Source organism: Moschus berezovskii, chromosome 23 (assembly GCF_049115385.1).
Source record: "Moschus berezovskii isolate FMDL1 chromosome 23, NW_MosBer_1.0, whole genome shotgun sequence".
Taxonomy (NCBI): Eukaryota; Metazoa; Chordata; class Mammalia; order Artiodactyla; family Moschidae; genus Moschus; species Moschus berezovskii.
The window spans coordinates 19,459,986-19,475,800 of NC_142482.1; the positions used below are offsets into that span (position 1 = coordinate 19,459,986).

Consider the following 15,815-nt stretch of genomic DNA (forward strand, 5'->3'; position numbering starts at 1 on the left):
GCCACTTTCTCCGCCAGTTTGGTTACTCCTGAAGCAGTTCCTAAAGTTGGTTGCCCTCCTGAAGTTGGTTGCCCTAAAACCAACGCAGCCACTTTGGCCTGAAGGAGCTGGAGGTTAGAGGTAACTGCGTGCCCCAAGTTTCTGGACACCCACCAGAAAGGAATGCAGGCCCAGGAGGCAGTCAGAGAGCAAAGGTGATCCTGGAGCAGAGATAGGGCTACTTGAAGGCCCCAGGAGGAAAGAGAAAAGAAATAGGAAAAGAGTGTTATATCATATTAAGTATTTATTGTTTCTGCAGACTGACCTTGATGTAACTCTCAAGCCAGGAGGGGACTGATTAGTGTTCAAGTTGCTGAGATCTTAGGTCAAAAAGCTACAGAAAATAAATCACTTTGAGTGGAAGAAAAAAAAAAGCCAACCATTATGAGACAGTCTTCCCCTGCCACACCAATTCCAAGAGTCGAGGCTTCACACCTCATGACATGCTGACAAGAGCTGAGTGAACCAGAATGTTTTACTGCGAGAAGAAAAAAGCCTTGGGGGTGGGGCAGTGGGAGTAAAGAGAGGAATGACAAAACTGGAAAGATTACTGAGGTTATTTTGGAAGCCCAAGAGGAAGTGGTCCTGGGAAACTTGAAGACACAAGATTCCCAAAGCCAAGGGGATCCAGATCATCCTGATGAAGCGAGGTCCTGGGATTGAAGGCAGAGTGAGGCATGTGAGAACCTAGGAGGCAAGGGGGGAACTGGCAGGGAGCCCCAGGGGAAAGGGGATGGGATGGGGCACAGAAGTCCGTGGAGAGGGCTGGCGGCCCCCAGGGCTCGGCGCATCAGAAGTTGGGCTTGTGCTTCTTGAGTTCCACCATGAGGTGGTGGATGTTGATGAGCTCGGCCCGGGCAGGGAGGGCCCGCAGCTGCGGCTGAGACAGCACCCGGTGGAAGCGATGATAGAGCTGGATCAGCTGGGTCAGAGCTCCCTGCTCAGAGAAAGTCATGGAGGGATGAGATGCAGGGTGATGCTAAGGATGATGACAGCCGTCAGCTTAGGGCTCAGCCAGAACTTTGGGTACAGCTGGCAGTTGAAGATCAGGGGTCACTTGTATGAGTCCGAGGAAAGAGGAGGGCAAACCAGTGATGGGGAGGGGTGGGAGTGGGGCTGGGAGTCGCAGGTTACCTGGATGATGCTGGTTCCGTTTCTGAAGTTGGTGAAGCTCCGCATCACATCCTGACTCAGAGACTCCACCGACGATTTCCAGGAACTGCCGAAGCCACGGATCAGCTGAGTAACCCGGGCTGAGAGGAGGAGGAAAAGGATCACGGCTAAGTGATGTCTGCTCCCGCTATGTGCTCCCCAAGGTGCGGCCGTCCTCACCCTGCAACCCCTCTGTTCTGCTGTTCTCCTGACCCCTTCGCTCGTGCCTGACACCCTCCCCGTGTAATCTGCATCCCTGAAGTTTTCTTTTCCATTCACCTTTCCCCTGACCCCACTACAACCACCCCGTCCTCAGACCTTCTTCCCCTCGAAGTCGTTCCGCTTGTCCACGCTCAATCAAAGCTTCAGCTTCCTTTACAAATGCCACCAGGCCCCCAAAGGGGGGAGACAGCAACTCTTCAATGAATTCCTGTAGGAACGCACACACATAAAGAGTTGAGTTTCTTGGGGTGGGCAGATTTTTCCCAATTCTGGCATCATGACCAACGCGGTTCTTACAACACTCCCATAACAACAACGAACCTCTGGAAAAGTCATATACTTTAAGACACTGTTGGTCTCACAAGAGGTAGGGGAAATCTCCTACCTTCTCAAAATAAATAAATAAACCATAAAACCTTTTTTAGTTAAATTTTAATAAATTGAGCTGGGAGCTCAGAACCAGAGAAGTGGGCCCTGAGCGCCTGGGAGCAGCAGGGCTACAGGAAAGTAAATGGTCACGGCAGCTCTGCTATCAGGAGGCTGAGCTGATGTGGCCTTGAGTGCAGATGCTGAGCCTGGGCTCGTGAGAGCCTCTCAGAGGGGCCAGTGTAGACCCAGGTGGATGGCAGCTTTCAGCTGTTGCAAAAGCAGAGGCAAGTCTTCTCTGAAATCTCCCTGATCCCCATTTAGGCCCCAATGACTGCCCCTAATTGAGACCAAGAAAAGAGCCCAAAGATACCCAGTCACAGAAGCAAGCAAGCTACCACAAGTCAGAGTAGACAGTAAGCAGTGGACTTAGACCTCTGAAGGCTGCCAGTATTAAAACTGTCACATACAGAGCAGTTGTACATTCTGTATGAAATGTTCAAAGAAGTTAAAGACACAGACACAAACATGATCTATTACCAAGATCAGAAACAGATAAGACTTGAAACAAAATGGGATTTAAAGAAATGATTTAGAAAAAACATTTTCTATTTTTAAATTTTAAAAATGTCAGTGGGCTAAACAGCAGATTGGATGTACATGGAAACATGACTGAGCAAATTGGAATTTATAATTGAAGAAATGAGTCAACATGCAGCACAGATAAGGAGATGGAAATTTCTGAGACATCGCGAGACACGGGGATCCATGGTCCAGGCGAGGCCACCGGGGGCCACCGGGGGCCACCGGCCAAGAGAGAGCCCAGAAGACATTCAGCGCCCGAGAGAAGCACGCGCCACGCCCTCTCAAACAGCCTTGTAAAAAATCTAACTGGAATCTGATCAGGCCTTTCCATCGAATCACACATTTACGGGAAAAGAGAAGCAGCTTAGGCATGCTATGCAAGGCAGCAGCATAATCCTGACTGTACGTCATTCTACATGACAAATGACTCAGTTTCTTCCAGAAATAAATTGCATGGAGGAGACAGAAGGGAAATCTACAGACTAAAAAGAGACATACGGGGATTTCCCTGGTGGTCCAGTGGTTAAGACTCCACACTCCCAATGCAGGGGGCCCAGGTTGGATCCCTGGTCAGGGAACTAGATCCCACATGCCACAGCTAAGACCCGGCACAGCCGAATAAACTAAAAAAGAGAGAGAGGCATGAATGGACTGTGTATGGATCCTGACTTGAACCATTGTTTATAAGTGCGGATACCTGAATACTTGCTACTTTGAGAGTGATTCCTTTTTTTTTTCCAGGCCACATGAAGTGAAAGCCCCAAGTCCTATCTTTTTTTTAAAGTGTGATAAAGTATTGTATTGTGGTTTTAAAAAACATATCCTGACACAGATGCAGTGATAGTGATGTACAGAATTTAATGCAAAGTCACTGAGGGTTGGGGGACAGATGGGAGGATGAACACAGGTTTTGATACAGGTGAAACAGCTGTCCGGTTATTGGCTGAAGGTCTGGGATGGCCCCTGGGGGCTCACCATGCTATCCTCTGCATAGCACACACATCTGAGATTTCCCAAAACACAGAGTTACAATGAAATGGCAAAGAAACAAGAAAGAGTGCAAGCGAGGGGCTTCCCTGGTAATCCAGGGGTTAAGAATCCACCTTGCAATGCAGGGGACACAGGTTTGAGCCCTGGTTGGGGAACTAAGATCCCACATGCTGCAGAGGAAGCAACAACTGAGCCCTCTCACTCCAAAGCCCACGCACCACAACGAGCCTGTGCGCAGCAACAGAAGATCCCGTGGGAAGCAACTAAGACCTGATACAGCCAAATAAATATTTTTTTTTTAATGGAAGCATGGAATTAAAGTAGGAAAAAAAAAAAAGAAGGAAAAAAAACCCTACCCAAATAGTAAGATCTGGTAAGGTGAAAGCAGAACTTTTATTTCACTTAAAAATAAACTACTTATATTTAAAAGTAAAATCTTTCGTGGAATCTAAAATATGGCACAAATGAATCTATCTACAAACAGGAACAGACTCACAGAGATAGAGAACAGACTTGTGGTTGCCAAGGGGGAGGGAGACGGAGGAGGGATGGATTGGGAGTTTGGGGTTAGGAGACGCAAACTATTACATAGGATGGACAAACAAGGTCCTACTGCATATCACAGGGGGCTCTATCCAATGTCCTGGCATAAACCATAACGGAAAGGAATATTAGAATGTACATGTGTGTATGATGAGTCACTCTGCTGTACAGCAGAAATTAACACAACATTGTAAATCAACTATATAGCAATAATGTGCTCCGTTGCTTAGTCGCGGCTGACTCTTTGCAACTCTGTGGCCTGCAGCCTGCCATGGAATTTTCCAGGCAAGAATATTGGAGTGGGTTGCCATTTTCTTCTTCAGATAAATCAATAATAAACAAAAATAAAATCTTTTCCATTCTTCCCACAAAACATCCACTTATATCCACTGGAGGCTGTGAGATAACTAACGCGAGATGAGGAAGACATTCCCAAGAACACATCTTTCCATAATTAAGGAATCTTTATTTGTGATGTGATTTGGGACAGAGATCAAGTAACAAATTCAACCTATCATAGTTGCCTAAATGCAATAAACCCACAATACTCTTAAACAGTGGGGGGCAAAGCGGGTGGATGCAGAGCTAAGTTCAACTAACAGAGATGACCTGTCCTAACACAGTCACCATGAATCACATGGAACAGCTGATCACTTGAAACAAGGCTAGTTGAAACTGAAATGGGCTGTGAACATACACACCAGGCTAAGAGACTTCACACAGGAAAACTTTTCAGATGAATCATTACTCATTTATTTGTGGATAAATAATGTTGAAATGATAGTATCTTGGACACAGTGTTTTCAGTAAAACATATTTAATTCGTTTCACCTGTTTCTTTTTTGTCTATAAAATTTAGACACTAGAAAATTTGAGGCATGTACTATATTTCTATGGGACAAAAGTGGTCTAGACTTGGATGGACTTTCTTTAGGCTCTCTATCCAGCCAAAGAGAGTGGGTTTTTGTTTGTTTGTTTTGACCGTGGAGCCCAGCTTGTGGGATCTGTTTTCCCAGCAGGGATCGAACCTGTGGCCTCTGCAGTAGCACAGAGTCCTCACGTCTGGACTGTCAGGAGAGAGTGCTCTGACCGCAGAGGAGTGGCCCAAAGGAAAGAGCATGCTGGGCCTTGGCTCGTAATCTCTCCCACACAGTACTGATCAGCCATCCACCCGAAGGCACAGGGACCATCCCCACCCTGGGAGATCCCACAGGGCCTCAGGGCTCTCAGCAGAGTCCTCACTGAGCACATCTCTGTGGAGTCAGAGGGTCTAGAGAACTGCGATTCTGAAGGCAGAGCTGACATTACCTCTGGTCACCTAACTGTGCAGGTGAGGACAACAGGTTCCTTTCTCATCTAACTAAAACACTTATTTTATGAAACAGAACAGAATGGGAAAGTTTAACCTCTAACTGACCAGATCCCAGGAAAGAAAGATAGGAGGAAAGCAATGTTTAAAAAAATACTGGCTGCGGGAGAAGGGGCAAGACACGGATAGGGGATGAAGAGGTGCAAACTATTATGTACAAAATAAATAAGCTACAAGGAGATATGATACAGCACAGGGAATACAGACAATGTTTCACATTTAAAAGGAATATAGGGACTTCCCTGGCTATCCAGTGGTTAGGATTCTGTGCTTTCACTGCACAGGATGTGCGTTCAATCCCTGGTGGGGAAACTAAGATCCCACAAGCCGCATGGTTCAGTCAAGAGAAAAGTAAAGTAAATAACATAAAGGCATTTAAAAAACAAAAGTAGGACAGAAAAAAATACTGGTCAGTAATTAGCAGGGGAAACAGAAGGGGAGGGGTGATTGAAGCATTAAAACACTTAAAATGTTTAAAAGTCCATGTATTACTTGAGACGGGTTAAATATTAAGTTTAGGTGTTAAGCTAAATATATGAGGTAAAATTTAAAGGACAAATTCTAAAAGAATGGAGTACAAAATCCGAACAATTAGAGATGGACAAAAAGCTGTAAGAAAAACAAAGGCAAGAAGAAAAAAAGACACAAGACGAAAAGAAAACTAAAGATGGATGAAAAAAGTAGAAATGTCACATTAATCACAATAAACATAAATGAAAAAAAAAAGACAAATTAAAGGGCAGAGATAATTCAATTGGATTTTTTAAATTCCAGCTATTGCTATTTTTAAAAGACTTACAATGTAAAAATATGAAAAGGAAAGTAAAAAGAAAGTAAATAAGTGGAAATTTTTTAAAAAGTGGAAATAAATTAAAAAGCAAATATTAACTAAAGCTGGAAGAGCTATGTTAATATAAAATACAATACGCTTTAAGAGAAAATTATTAGGGCTAAAATGGGTCATTATATAGTGACAAATGCTTCAAGTCACAAGTAAGATCATATGATTCTAAACTTTTGAGAATTTAGATGAAATAAGCTGAAACCATATAAAACAAAATCTGATAAAACCGCAGTGAAAAAGTGATAAACTTATGAATTTCAAAACATCTCTCTCAACTACTGACAAAAAAAAATCAGTAAAGATATAGCTGACGTAAATAACAATTAAAGAGCTTGATTTCCACACCTGACAATCCAAGAACACACAATCTTCTCAAACGCATATGGATCATTTTCAAAAGCTGATCATGTCCTAGGCCAAAGCAAATCTAAAAAGATTTCAAATTTTCAATACCAAAATGCCACATTCTTCATTCACAATGCAACATTAATAACAAAAAGACTTTTGGAAATTTTAAAACACATCTAAAAAATCTCATGGATTAAAGAATAATTGAAATAAATATAAAAGTTCTTTGAACTGAATAAGAAAAATGCTACATTTTCAAACCCACAGAACTCAATAAAAGCAGTATTTAGACGGAATTTCATAGTTTTAAATCTTCCTAGATGTTTGTGCTGGCAAGTTCTAAGATACTTTAAAGGAAGAGATCATTTCAATCTCAAAATCTTTAAAAATAAAAAGAGTGAAAAAGTCCTTTCTTCCCACCTGCCTCTACAAATCCAGTATGACTTTGGTACCAAACCACATAAGGGCAGGACAAGAAAAGAATATCGTAGGCCTATCTCATTTCTGCACAGAGAAGCAAAAAGTCTATATGAATCAGACCAAATCCAGAATGGCCTAACATTCCAAAATTTACAAATGTAATATACCACATGATAGATTGTTTTAAGACTTGAAGTATTGTTGATTTACAATGTTGTGAGCACATGTATGTTGAGTGAATCTACATGTCTATATATACGTATTCTTCTACAGATTCTTGCCCTTTACAGGTTATTACGAGACAGTGAATATATTTCTCTGTACTGTACAGTAGATCCTTATTATCTATTTTATATATCGTTCTGTGTATCTGTTAATCCCAAAGTCCTAATTTTTTAAAGTTAAATATATGATTAGCTCAACAACTGCAGAAAAAGCACACATTCCTGATTAAAAATTCAATACCCATTCATGATTTAAAAAACAATAGTAACTCCTGGAATACTAGAGATTGAAAGAAATTTTCTTTACCTGATAAAGGATATCTATTAAAAAAAAAAAAAACAACCCTACAGTAACAGTACTCTTAACGGAGAAATGATGAAAACATTTGTTTTAAAGTCAGGAAGGGACTTCCGTGGTGGTCCAGTGGCTAAGGCAGGGGCCCTGGGTTCCAACCTTGGTCAAAGAACTAGATCCCACATGCCACAACTAAAAAGAAAAAAATAATCCCGCATGCCACAACTAAGACACGGCACAGCCAAATAAACAAATAAATATTTTTTAAAAATAAGAAAAGGTAAGGGCTCTTACTATCACCCTGCCATTCAACCATTCAACTTTAAACGAAGTACGAGCCCGTGGAGTAAAAGAATAAAGACACGGGAATGAAACAGGAAGAACGGAAACTGTCACAATTCAGAGACGAGGAATGCCTGCATAGGAACACACATTTCCAGAGGTATTAGAAATAATTTAGGAAGTGGCTGGCTATAGAATCCATATACAGAAATCAGTAGCACTTTATATACCAGTTCAAACAAGTAAATTTCCTTTTGAAAAGATAATATTTAACAGTTTATTTAAAGGACAAATTCTAAAAGAATAAAGCACAAACAATTAGGAAAAAAAAAATGAGGTCATTATTTCTAGTAATTTCAAGTATTATTCTTAGTAATTACTCCTAAATAAATGTAGATCCCTGGTCCCGGAAGATCCCACGTATCGCGGGGCAACTAAGCCGGAGAGCGGTAACTGCTGAGCGCACTCGCCCTAGAGCCTGTGCTCGACAAGGAGAAGCCCCATTTGCCTCAACTAGAAAAAGCCCACACACAGCAAGGAAGACCAGCACAGCCAAAAATTAATATACCTAACTAAACTGACTTTAAAAAGAATGAGCTACAGCCTCATGTCATAACAGGACAATATGAAAAGAACTATGCGTGAAACAATCCTGCGATTCTGTTACTACGGCACTCAAAACCAAAACTGAATAGGTACTGTTCTGGCGTACAATTTGGTTTTTTTTTCCCCTTTCTTTTTTGGTTGTGTGCTGCACAGCATGCAGGATCTTCGTTTCCCATATCCCCTGCAGTGGGAGCCAAGAGTCCCAACCACTGGGCTGCCAGGGAATTCCCTCTAGCCAGGGCATGATAAACACAACATTTAGGCCAAGAAGCGCCTCTGTGTGAGAGAGTGGCTGAGGAAGAATTCAGACTTTGCTGTTAGTTATTGCCAAGGTGTGTGGTAGCTTTGTGGATGTCTGTATCGTTATAAGAAAACAGACCAATAATGACAGCATGTTGTGAATCAAGAGTTGTGTAACAGTTCCGTGTACCTGGAGTCCGCTGCCACCGCAAGCGCGCGTGCACGCACACACACACACACTGAACTAGACAGCACACACGTGACTTCCCTGGTGGTCTAGTGGTTAAGAATCCGCCTTCCATTGCAGGGGACGTGGGTTCAACTCCTGGCTGGGGAACTAAGCCCTTGAGCCGCAAGTACCAGCCCTGTGCTCTAGGGCCCGTGTGCGGCAACAACAGAAGCCGGAGCACCGCGACAGAAAGCCAGTGCAGCCAAAGTCACCAACAAAACACAGCACAGGACTGTCCCTGCCCTCTCCCCACACCCCTACCTGCGTCCGCGCATTGAGCAGCTGCTGGAAACTTTCAACCTCTTTGCTGTCATCCGCCGCCCGCTCCTGAGGAAGACAGAGGGGAATCTCAAGTTTGGGGAGAAGCTGCCCTTCACGTCGGCATATCCCCGTCCTTCCACATTCACTGCACGGAGCCAGACTCCAAGAAGAAAGCGCATGACAAGGCCAACATGATCTCAGCACTCGTGGAGGAAGGGGGCAGAGCGGGAACCTGAGGTCTCGGGGGAGGGCGACGGGGGAAGGGGCTTCTGGTACCATCAGCACACCCAGCATCATGTCGTAGTTGTTGATCAGAAACACAAGCTGCTCCTTCCTTGAGGAGAACTCAGCTGCCACCCGGAGGACAAAATTCTCCACCTCCACCTGAAAAAAAGACCGAAGGAAGCGGGTGACAGGAGCAGGCAAGGCCCTCCCACACTTCAGCCCTGGGGGCAGGGGACCCCTCCCGTGCCCCCACACCTGGAGCTGACCCAGCAGCTGCATGGTCCGTTCGTTGGGAATCGTCTGATTGATGCTGACAAGAGCCGAGGAGAATTCTGCATATCGGCGTGTGATCTGGGAGTAAGAAGGCGGGATGAAAACTCACGCCAACCCCCCGTCTCAACCCACAAAACTCCCCTGACTCCCTCGAAGCTGGCCAACCAGCCTCTGGGCGATCCCCACCTCCAGACCCTCCCGCCACAGTGCCCAGCCCACACTCCCAGGGCGCCCCCCCATATTGTGGCTACACGTCCAGCCAGGCCCAGAGACACAGCCCCGAGGCCGAGTGTCTGCGAAATGGGGCTTCCAGCCCTGCCTTTCAGCAGCCCCCGTCACCCCTGCCCACACTCACATAGTGAGGCCGAGTGTCCAGCCCCCCGAGGCGCTGAGGGTCAGTGCTGCGGACACTCTGGACATTCATCTCCAGGATCAGTTCAAACCGTGGCCACAGCAAGGCAAGCACCTGCTCCCAGTACCTGTGGGCTTGATCAGAATCAGAGATCTGGCAAAGAATGTCATGGGTAGGCTAGGGGAGGCTGAAACCTGATTGAGGGGTGACCACCAGTGGAGGCAGGAGTGGGTGTGAGAGGTGAGTCTGGAAGCAGCAACACTGCCTCCAGGCAGACAAATGGGACCAGGGTCAACAGTTCACATCGGGGGAGCCCACGGGTCCAGGCAGGCTTGTGCAAGACCAAGACTTCAAGACCAGTGGGGCATCAAGGACCAGAATTCAGCGACCTGTCCAGGGCAGGAACGTCCCTCTTGGCTGTGATGTTGCGGAACCGGAGGACAATGTGGATGCAGAGGAAAACAGCAATGGCATCGTAACAGTCAACGAGGTAAGACTCCAGATGTTTCTGTGGTTTAGGATTTAGAATCAGGCAAAGGATTGGAAGCGTCTCTTCCTTTGTCATTCCCAGTGACCATGGACAGATGCAGTGCTCCTTTGGGGACGTGATACTTGAGGGTACAGGGAGAGATCTAAATGGAAAATGCTCCTCCTTTCCTGCCCACCAACCACTCACGTGGTCCTGCGGCCTTGCTCACCTAATCTATGATTACAAGCCCATCACAGCAGAAGTCAGGGCCGGGAACCAAGGTCCAGGGGCCCCTAAGTGTTTGGGTGCTATCGCCTGGGTGTGAATCAGAAGGAGGGGGGCCTCAGGGACCACCCCCCCAAGCTTTGATGGTTTTGTGGGGAGTCACTCAGTGAGAATGAGGCTCATGCATTCTAAAACGAGGGGATCCTGCCTTCAGTGCCCCAGGGCCATAATACCTCACTGCAGGGCTGATGAGGACCGGGAACAGGGCCGAGGCGCCCAGGAGCAAGGGCACTCACCTGGGTCATGCTGAGAGTGCGGCCCATGACAGCGTGGAACAGGTCGTGGGCAGCCGGGCCAGACACCACGAAGAACTCACAGATGAAGAGGTATTCACGGCAGGAGTTGTCAAGGAGGGCGTAGTGCTGGCTGCGGAAGAGGGCCTCGAAAGGATACTAGGATGGGAGAGGTAGGAAGAGACACAGATGGGTGGACCCCAGTCCTGGCTCTCCGTGGACATGGCTGGAACATCAGCTCAGCTGGGAACTGGTAGCTCAGAAGACCCTCCCCATCTAACCCTCGTTCAGGCTGCAAAAGGGCTTCCTGAACAGGTACTGAAGAGCAGGGGTGGGGTCGGGTGGGAGGGCTACACGGAAAGAGCCCACCCCCACCTGCTGTTGCTGCTCCTGCATTTACCACCACACCCGCCTAATGACCTACCACCCTCTGTAACACCCTGAGTCAATGGTCCAACCCTCTTCTCATCGCAGAGTGTGGGGGCAACTGGAGATGGGGACTCCCCCGGGGCCTGCAGCCGGGAAGCTCTGCCCTGAGCTCTGTGCTCAGAGCTCCACCCCGAGCCTGAGGCTGGCTCTCCCTCCTACCCTCTGTTCCCCCCGCTGGGCAGTGTGGGGCACAAGGATGGGGGCTTCCAGTTCAGCAGGGGAGATGACAGAGCCCCGGGTCCCCAGGGTGAAGATGGTGTTCCTGCTGCGGAGCGATGGCTTTGAGAAGAATCGTGAAGGGCCAGAGTCAAGGGAAACAGATCACAACTGTGATGGAAAATCAAAGACCTAGGACCTCCAGGGGCCCTCAGCAGCCAGAAACGGCCTCAGGATCCCTCCTCCCCAGTCTTGAGGCTCCACTTCACCTGACATCTGTGCATGGGCTCCAGGGAGCCTCTACGCTTCCTGACATCATATGTAAAACTCAATGTCAGGATGATCTGTGCATTTTTCTGGGGAGAGAGGCTCCTGCCTTGATCTCATTTGCAAAGTTTTGGTCCCACAGAAAAAGGTAAGCAGCAGAGCCTTGGAGGCTGGAGCCAGAAGCCCTTCCCTCTCCAGGCCCAGCATGAGCATCCCTCAGCTCCAGGATATCTTTCTTGGCTGTATCTTCCACGCCCATTAGGTCATCCTTCTCAGCAACTTCCTCATACTGGAAAAGAGAAGACAGAAAACTGGAACATTGCTTCCCAATGTACAACAAAAAAAAAGACGTCTATTGATACAGTCCCTGCTCCCAGCTCAGGCGCCCAGAGCACCTCTCCTCCCAAGGGCTCACCTGCACCTTCATGAGCCGCCCCAGGTATGAGCGGTAGTAAGACAGGTATATCTTGCTCAGCGTCTCCACGTACTCGTCCCTGATTTCCTTTGCAGTGGCGCGTTCGTTGCCCAGCAGGAACTGATAGAAGAACCTGGAGGAGCCAGGAACCAGTCAGTCTCCCAGCCAGTCCCACAGGGACACCCACCCTTTCCCTAGGTGGCGACCTGTATTTCAGCAGGGCTGTCTGTGGGATCTGATAGTTGGTCATTGGCTTTCTGAAGGAATAAATCTTCTGAAGGATGAACTCTCGGATCTTCGTCACGGCCTAGATGTGGGGGACCAAACACAGGGCATGAAGCTGTAGCCTTCTCACTGCCTGGGAAGCACCAAGGGAAGGAAAAAACGTTGACTACTGGAGGAACAAGAGTAGAGAACACCTCTTTGACATTGAACTGAACTGAACTGAAGACTTTCAGAGGAACCCAGAAATGTGAGGATGAGCCCTGCCACATAAAAGCAAGGAGAAGTTCTTGGGGGTGGGCTACAGTGAGCTTTGCCAGGGCAATCCAGGGTGGAGGTGTAAGGGAGGCTGCTTTGAGTCGTTTCTAGGGTGTCTACCCCCACTTCCCACCTTGACTCGAAGGCGGTCGAGCACGCCCCGGACATCTGCACAGGCCGCTGTGCCTCTAGCCTCCTGTTCTCGGACTGCAGCTGCCTTAGCATCCAGCTCCTGCAGCTGCTCCAAGAACCGGGGCTCTGTGACTGGTGCCTCCAAAATTGCCCTGGGGAGCAGGGAGGGGTGGGATGGGTGAGGAGGAAGACCCAGACACCTGGAGACTCTAAACCATACCCCTGGCATCCAGCTTCTGTCTCCTCTCCCTTTGTACACTGCATCATAGGGTCAGAACACATGCACAAAGTTTTCTGTTTCTGGACACACATACCTCCATCACCCACATCAGCCTTAAACCCCTTCTCTATGCCCAAGCCCAGATGATTCCTATTCCTTAAAGCCTGAGTCAGGGTAAAAAAGAGCTGTCAACCACTCATCATTTTCTGGAAAGTGTGTGATAACCTGGAGCCAGGAGACCCACGTGGTTAAGTAGGGTAGGTCACGCCAGCCCATCTACTTTCTGAGATGTTGTTGTCCTTTGTTATTCAGTCACTCGGTCGTGTCCAACTCTTTGCAACCCCACGGACTGCACCATGCCAGGCCTCCCTGTCCCTCACTATCTCCTGGAGTTTGCCCAAGTTCATATCCATTGATTCTGTGATTCCATCCAACCATCTCATCCTCTGTCTTCTGCCTTCAATCTCTCCCAACAGCAGGATCTTTTCCAATGAGCTAGCTATGACATCAGGACCCTTCAAACTAGTGACTCACGTGACCAGAGCAGAGGGCACCACGAGGCCATCAACAAGCTCCCCGAGCTTCCCCCGGACAGCCTGGCGGTTCCGCAGCCGGATGTTCATGGCTCCTGACTGTTCCTGCAGCGTCCGGATCTCAGAGCTGATGGAGCTGAGATCACTCTGAAAAGCTCCCAACATCTGCTCCATGCGCTGGGAGAAGGCACAAGTGCTGCTGAATAGCCATAGGTAGGGGACAAGTTTCTAGGTAAAGTCTCTAGTATCTATCAAACTATGAGCAGTGGGTGATAAGGAAAGAGGTACCCCAAAGGCAAATAACAACATTAGTCATGGCAGCAACAACAAAAAAGCCTGCTGAGAACGTCCTGAAAGTGACTCTAACTGTCCGTGCCTGAGGCAGATGGCCCAAAGACTCATCCTAAAGACCATGATCTGCGGTCAGGGATATGAGGGGTCCCAGGGCATGGTTACTAACCTCAAGGACAGCATCGCAGGCTGTGATCTGATTGTGCAGAGAAGCTATGTTCTCACTCTCTTGGATATCTGACTCACAACAAGTCAAGGGGCCTCACTGTGGAAATGGAGACTCTCAGACCTCTGTAGGACCACTCCAATTTCTCCCTGAGGCAACAGAAACCTCAGAGAGAAGACGGCAGTCCCGACTGGGCTGTCAGCACCGTACCCCCACAAAACATCCATTTTAGTAACAGCACCCCTCTCTCGTGAAGGATACAATCCCGAATGGATTTCTGCTCAATCTGCTGTAGCTCCAGCTCAACCTGCTTTGAATAGTGACGAAGATCCACACCCTGGGAGAACAGAAACACGACAGGGTCAGGAGGAAGTCAGGGAAGGGACAATGGAACCGAGTCAATGAAGGACTAGAGAAAAAGATACCAGGCTGATAGTAGGAGCACAAAAGACTTTCTTCTTTCCTTTAAGGGGAGGGTTCATGGAGGGGCAGATTAGTATAGTGGAAAGCCTCACCGTTTTAAGAGCTTCCTTTACTAACTCATCCTCCAGATTCGCCTGAATGTGAACTGCAAATAGAAGTTCATCATAAGGGTTCAGCTAGTTCTACAGCTCTGTCTGCATACTGAACATCCACACACCAGTCCCCGCCTTAGTACTTGCAGAGCCCAGCCTCTCAGGTTACAGGAACGCATACCCTCCACCCACTGCCATCACTTACCATCCACTTCATCCAGGATGAATTCATCAGAGGTGATGTCCAACTCTCCAATCTGCAATGGCTCCTGAAGACCTGGACCACCCCCCTGGAGAGGAACAGGATAATGAAAAAGAGAGGAGAACAAAATATAATGGAATAGTCACCAATCCTTCAAGTGGAGAAGAGAGACTTTCACTGGGGAATCACAGGTAAATACCAAGCTCACAAAATGTCAAAAGTTCCATATTGTCTCAGTCTACTAATTCGGGCTGATAGATAGGAATGGGACAAGGAGACAGGCAACCCACAAAGGGTGAAGGTAACCAAATGAGAAAAATTAGGAGATGCAGAGGGCAGAGCAGAACTTGCAGGTGAATTTAGGATCTCTAGACTGCTGCTACCTTAAATGTGCCATCTTACATATATTCATTCACCCAATCCTAACCCACAACATATATTGTAGGTCTTAGTTTTTTCACCTTGTAGGTGTGGAAATAAGGGCACAGAAAGGCAAGTTAAACTTGCCCGAAGAGACACACAGTGTAAGTGGCAGAGCTTGAATTCAAGCCCAAGCAATCTGGTTCGAGAAGCCATGTTCCTAGACTTTATACTGTTCTCTATTCTGCCCAAACATCTGGAAGTTAACTGAAACTGTGGCCCCAGAGCAGAGTCTTGGCCATGCTGACCCCTGCTCAGCTTCAGGTCGGATCCCAAGGAGGCGTATGGAGAGCCAAGCCGGGAAGCATCACTGGCAGCTGAGAGTTCCCACCCTTGTGCCTACACCCAGCCCAGGCCTTCCTGACGTGAGGAGACTGGACAAGACTCTGGAGGAGAAACAGCCCTGCTTCTCACCAGCGGGCCCTCCTCCTCCTCCATATCTGAGGCCCCGGCCCGCAACACCAGCTCACGAGCAGCTGCCGCCATGGTCGCAGCGGCAGCCATTCCGCACAGCCTCACTTCCGGCAGCTGTCAGTCAGGCGAATCTGTTCCCTGGAATGGAACTACAGGTCCTGGAGTGTCTTGCACGGCGCGAAATCGCTCCCAGATATTTGTTTGCCTCCAGTCTTCCTCTTTCAGCTGTAACCGCTTCACCCAAGTGCAAATGACAAGTGGAATTCTTAGGCACAATCTCAGCCCGGAACCTTTGTTGCTCGCGCACACAAGGCCTTTACGAA

General features: G+C 47.6%; 1 protein-coding gene across 2 annotated transcripts; it reads right to left on the reverse strand.

Annotated features, from left to right (window-relative positions):
- Nucleotides 1-403: 403 nt before the first annotated feature.
- Nucleotides 404-15,782, reverse strand: VPS52 (VPS52 subunit of GARP complex). 2 transcript variants are annotated; one of them, XM_055406145.2, is made up of 20 exons: nt 15,493-15,782; nt 14,662-14,746; nt 14,457-14,509; nt 14,203-14,278; nt 13,945-14,012; nt 13,486-13,661; nt 12,733-12,883; nt 12,326-12,426; nt 12,120-12,252; nt 11,936-11,993; nt 11,441-11,574; nt 10,856-11,011; nt 10,255-10,373; nt 9,869-9,992; nt 9,496-9,591; nt 9,292-9,399; nt 9,016-9,081; nt 1,510-1,621; nt 1,174-1,292; nt 404-976 (listed from the first exon to the last, which is right to left on the reverse strand). In XM_055406145.2, the coding sequence occupies exons 1-20, from the start codon at nt 15,580-15,582 to the stop codon at nt 830-832; spliced, it is 2,172 nt and encodes a 723-aa protein (XP_055262120.1). In that variant the 5' UTR covers nt 15,583-15,782; the 3' UTR covers nt 404-829. The 2 variants fall into 2 exon arrangements, with proteins under 2 accessions (XP_055262120.1, XP_055262121.1); XM_055406146.2 differs by lacking the exons at nt 14,662-14,746; nt 15,493-15,782 and having other exon boundaries at nt 13,945-14,016.
- Between the last annotated feature and the right edge of the window lie 33 nt (nt 15,783-15,815).

Coding starts and splice junctions, on each gene's coding strand:
- VPS52 (XM_055406145.2), bottom strand. CDS start 15,582: ATGGCTGCCGCTGCGACCATGGCGGCAGCTGCTCGTGAGCTGGTGTTG. Junction 13,662..13,944: donor CCTGCGATGCTGTCCTTGAG/GTTAGTAACCAT, acceptor GCCTTCTCCCAG/CGCATGGAGCAGATGTTGGG. Junction 9,993..10,254: donor GACGTTCCTGCCCTGGACAG/GTCGCTGAATTC, acceptor TCAAGCCCACAG/GTACTGGGAGCAGGTGCTTG.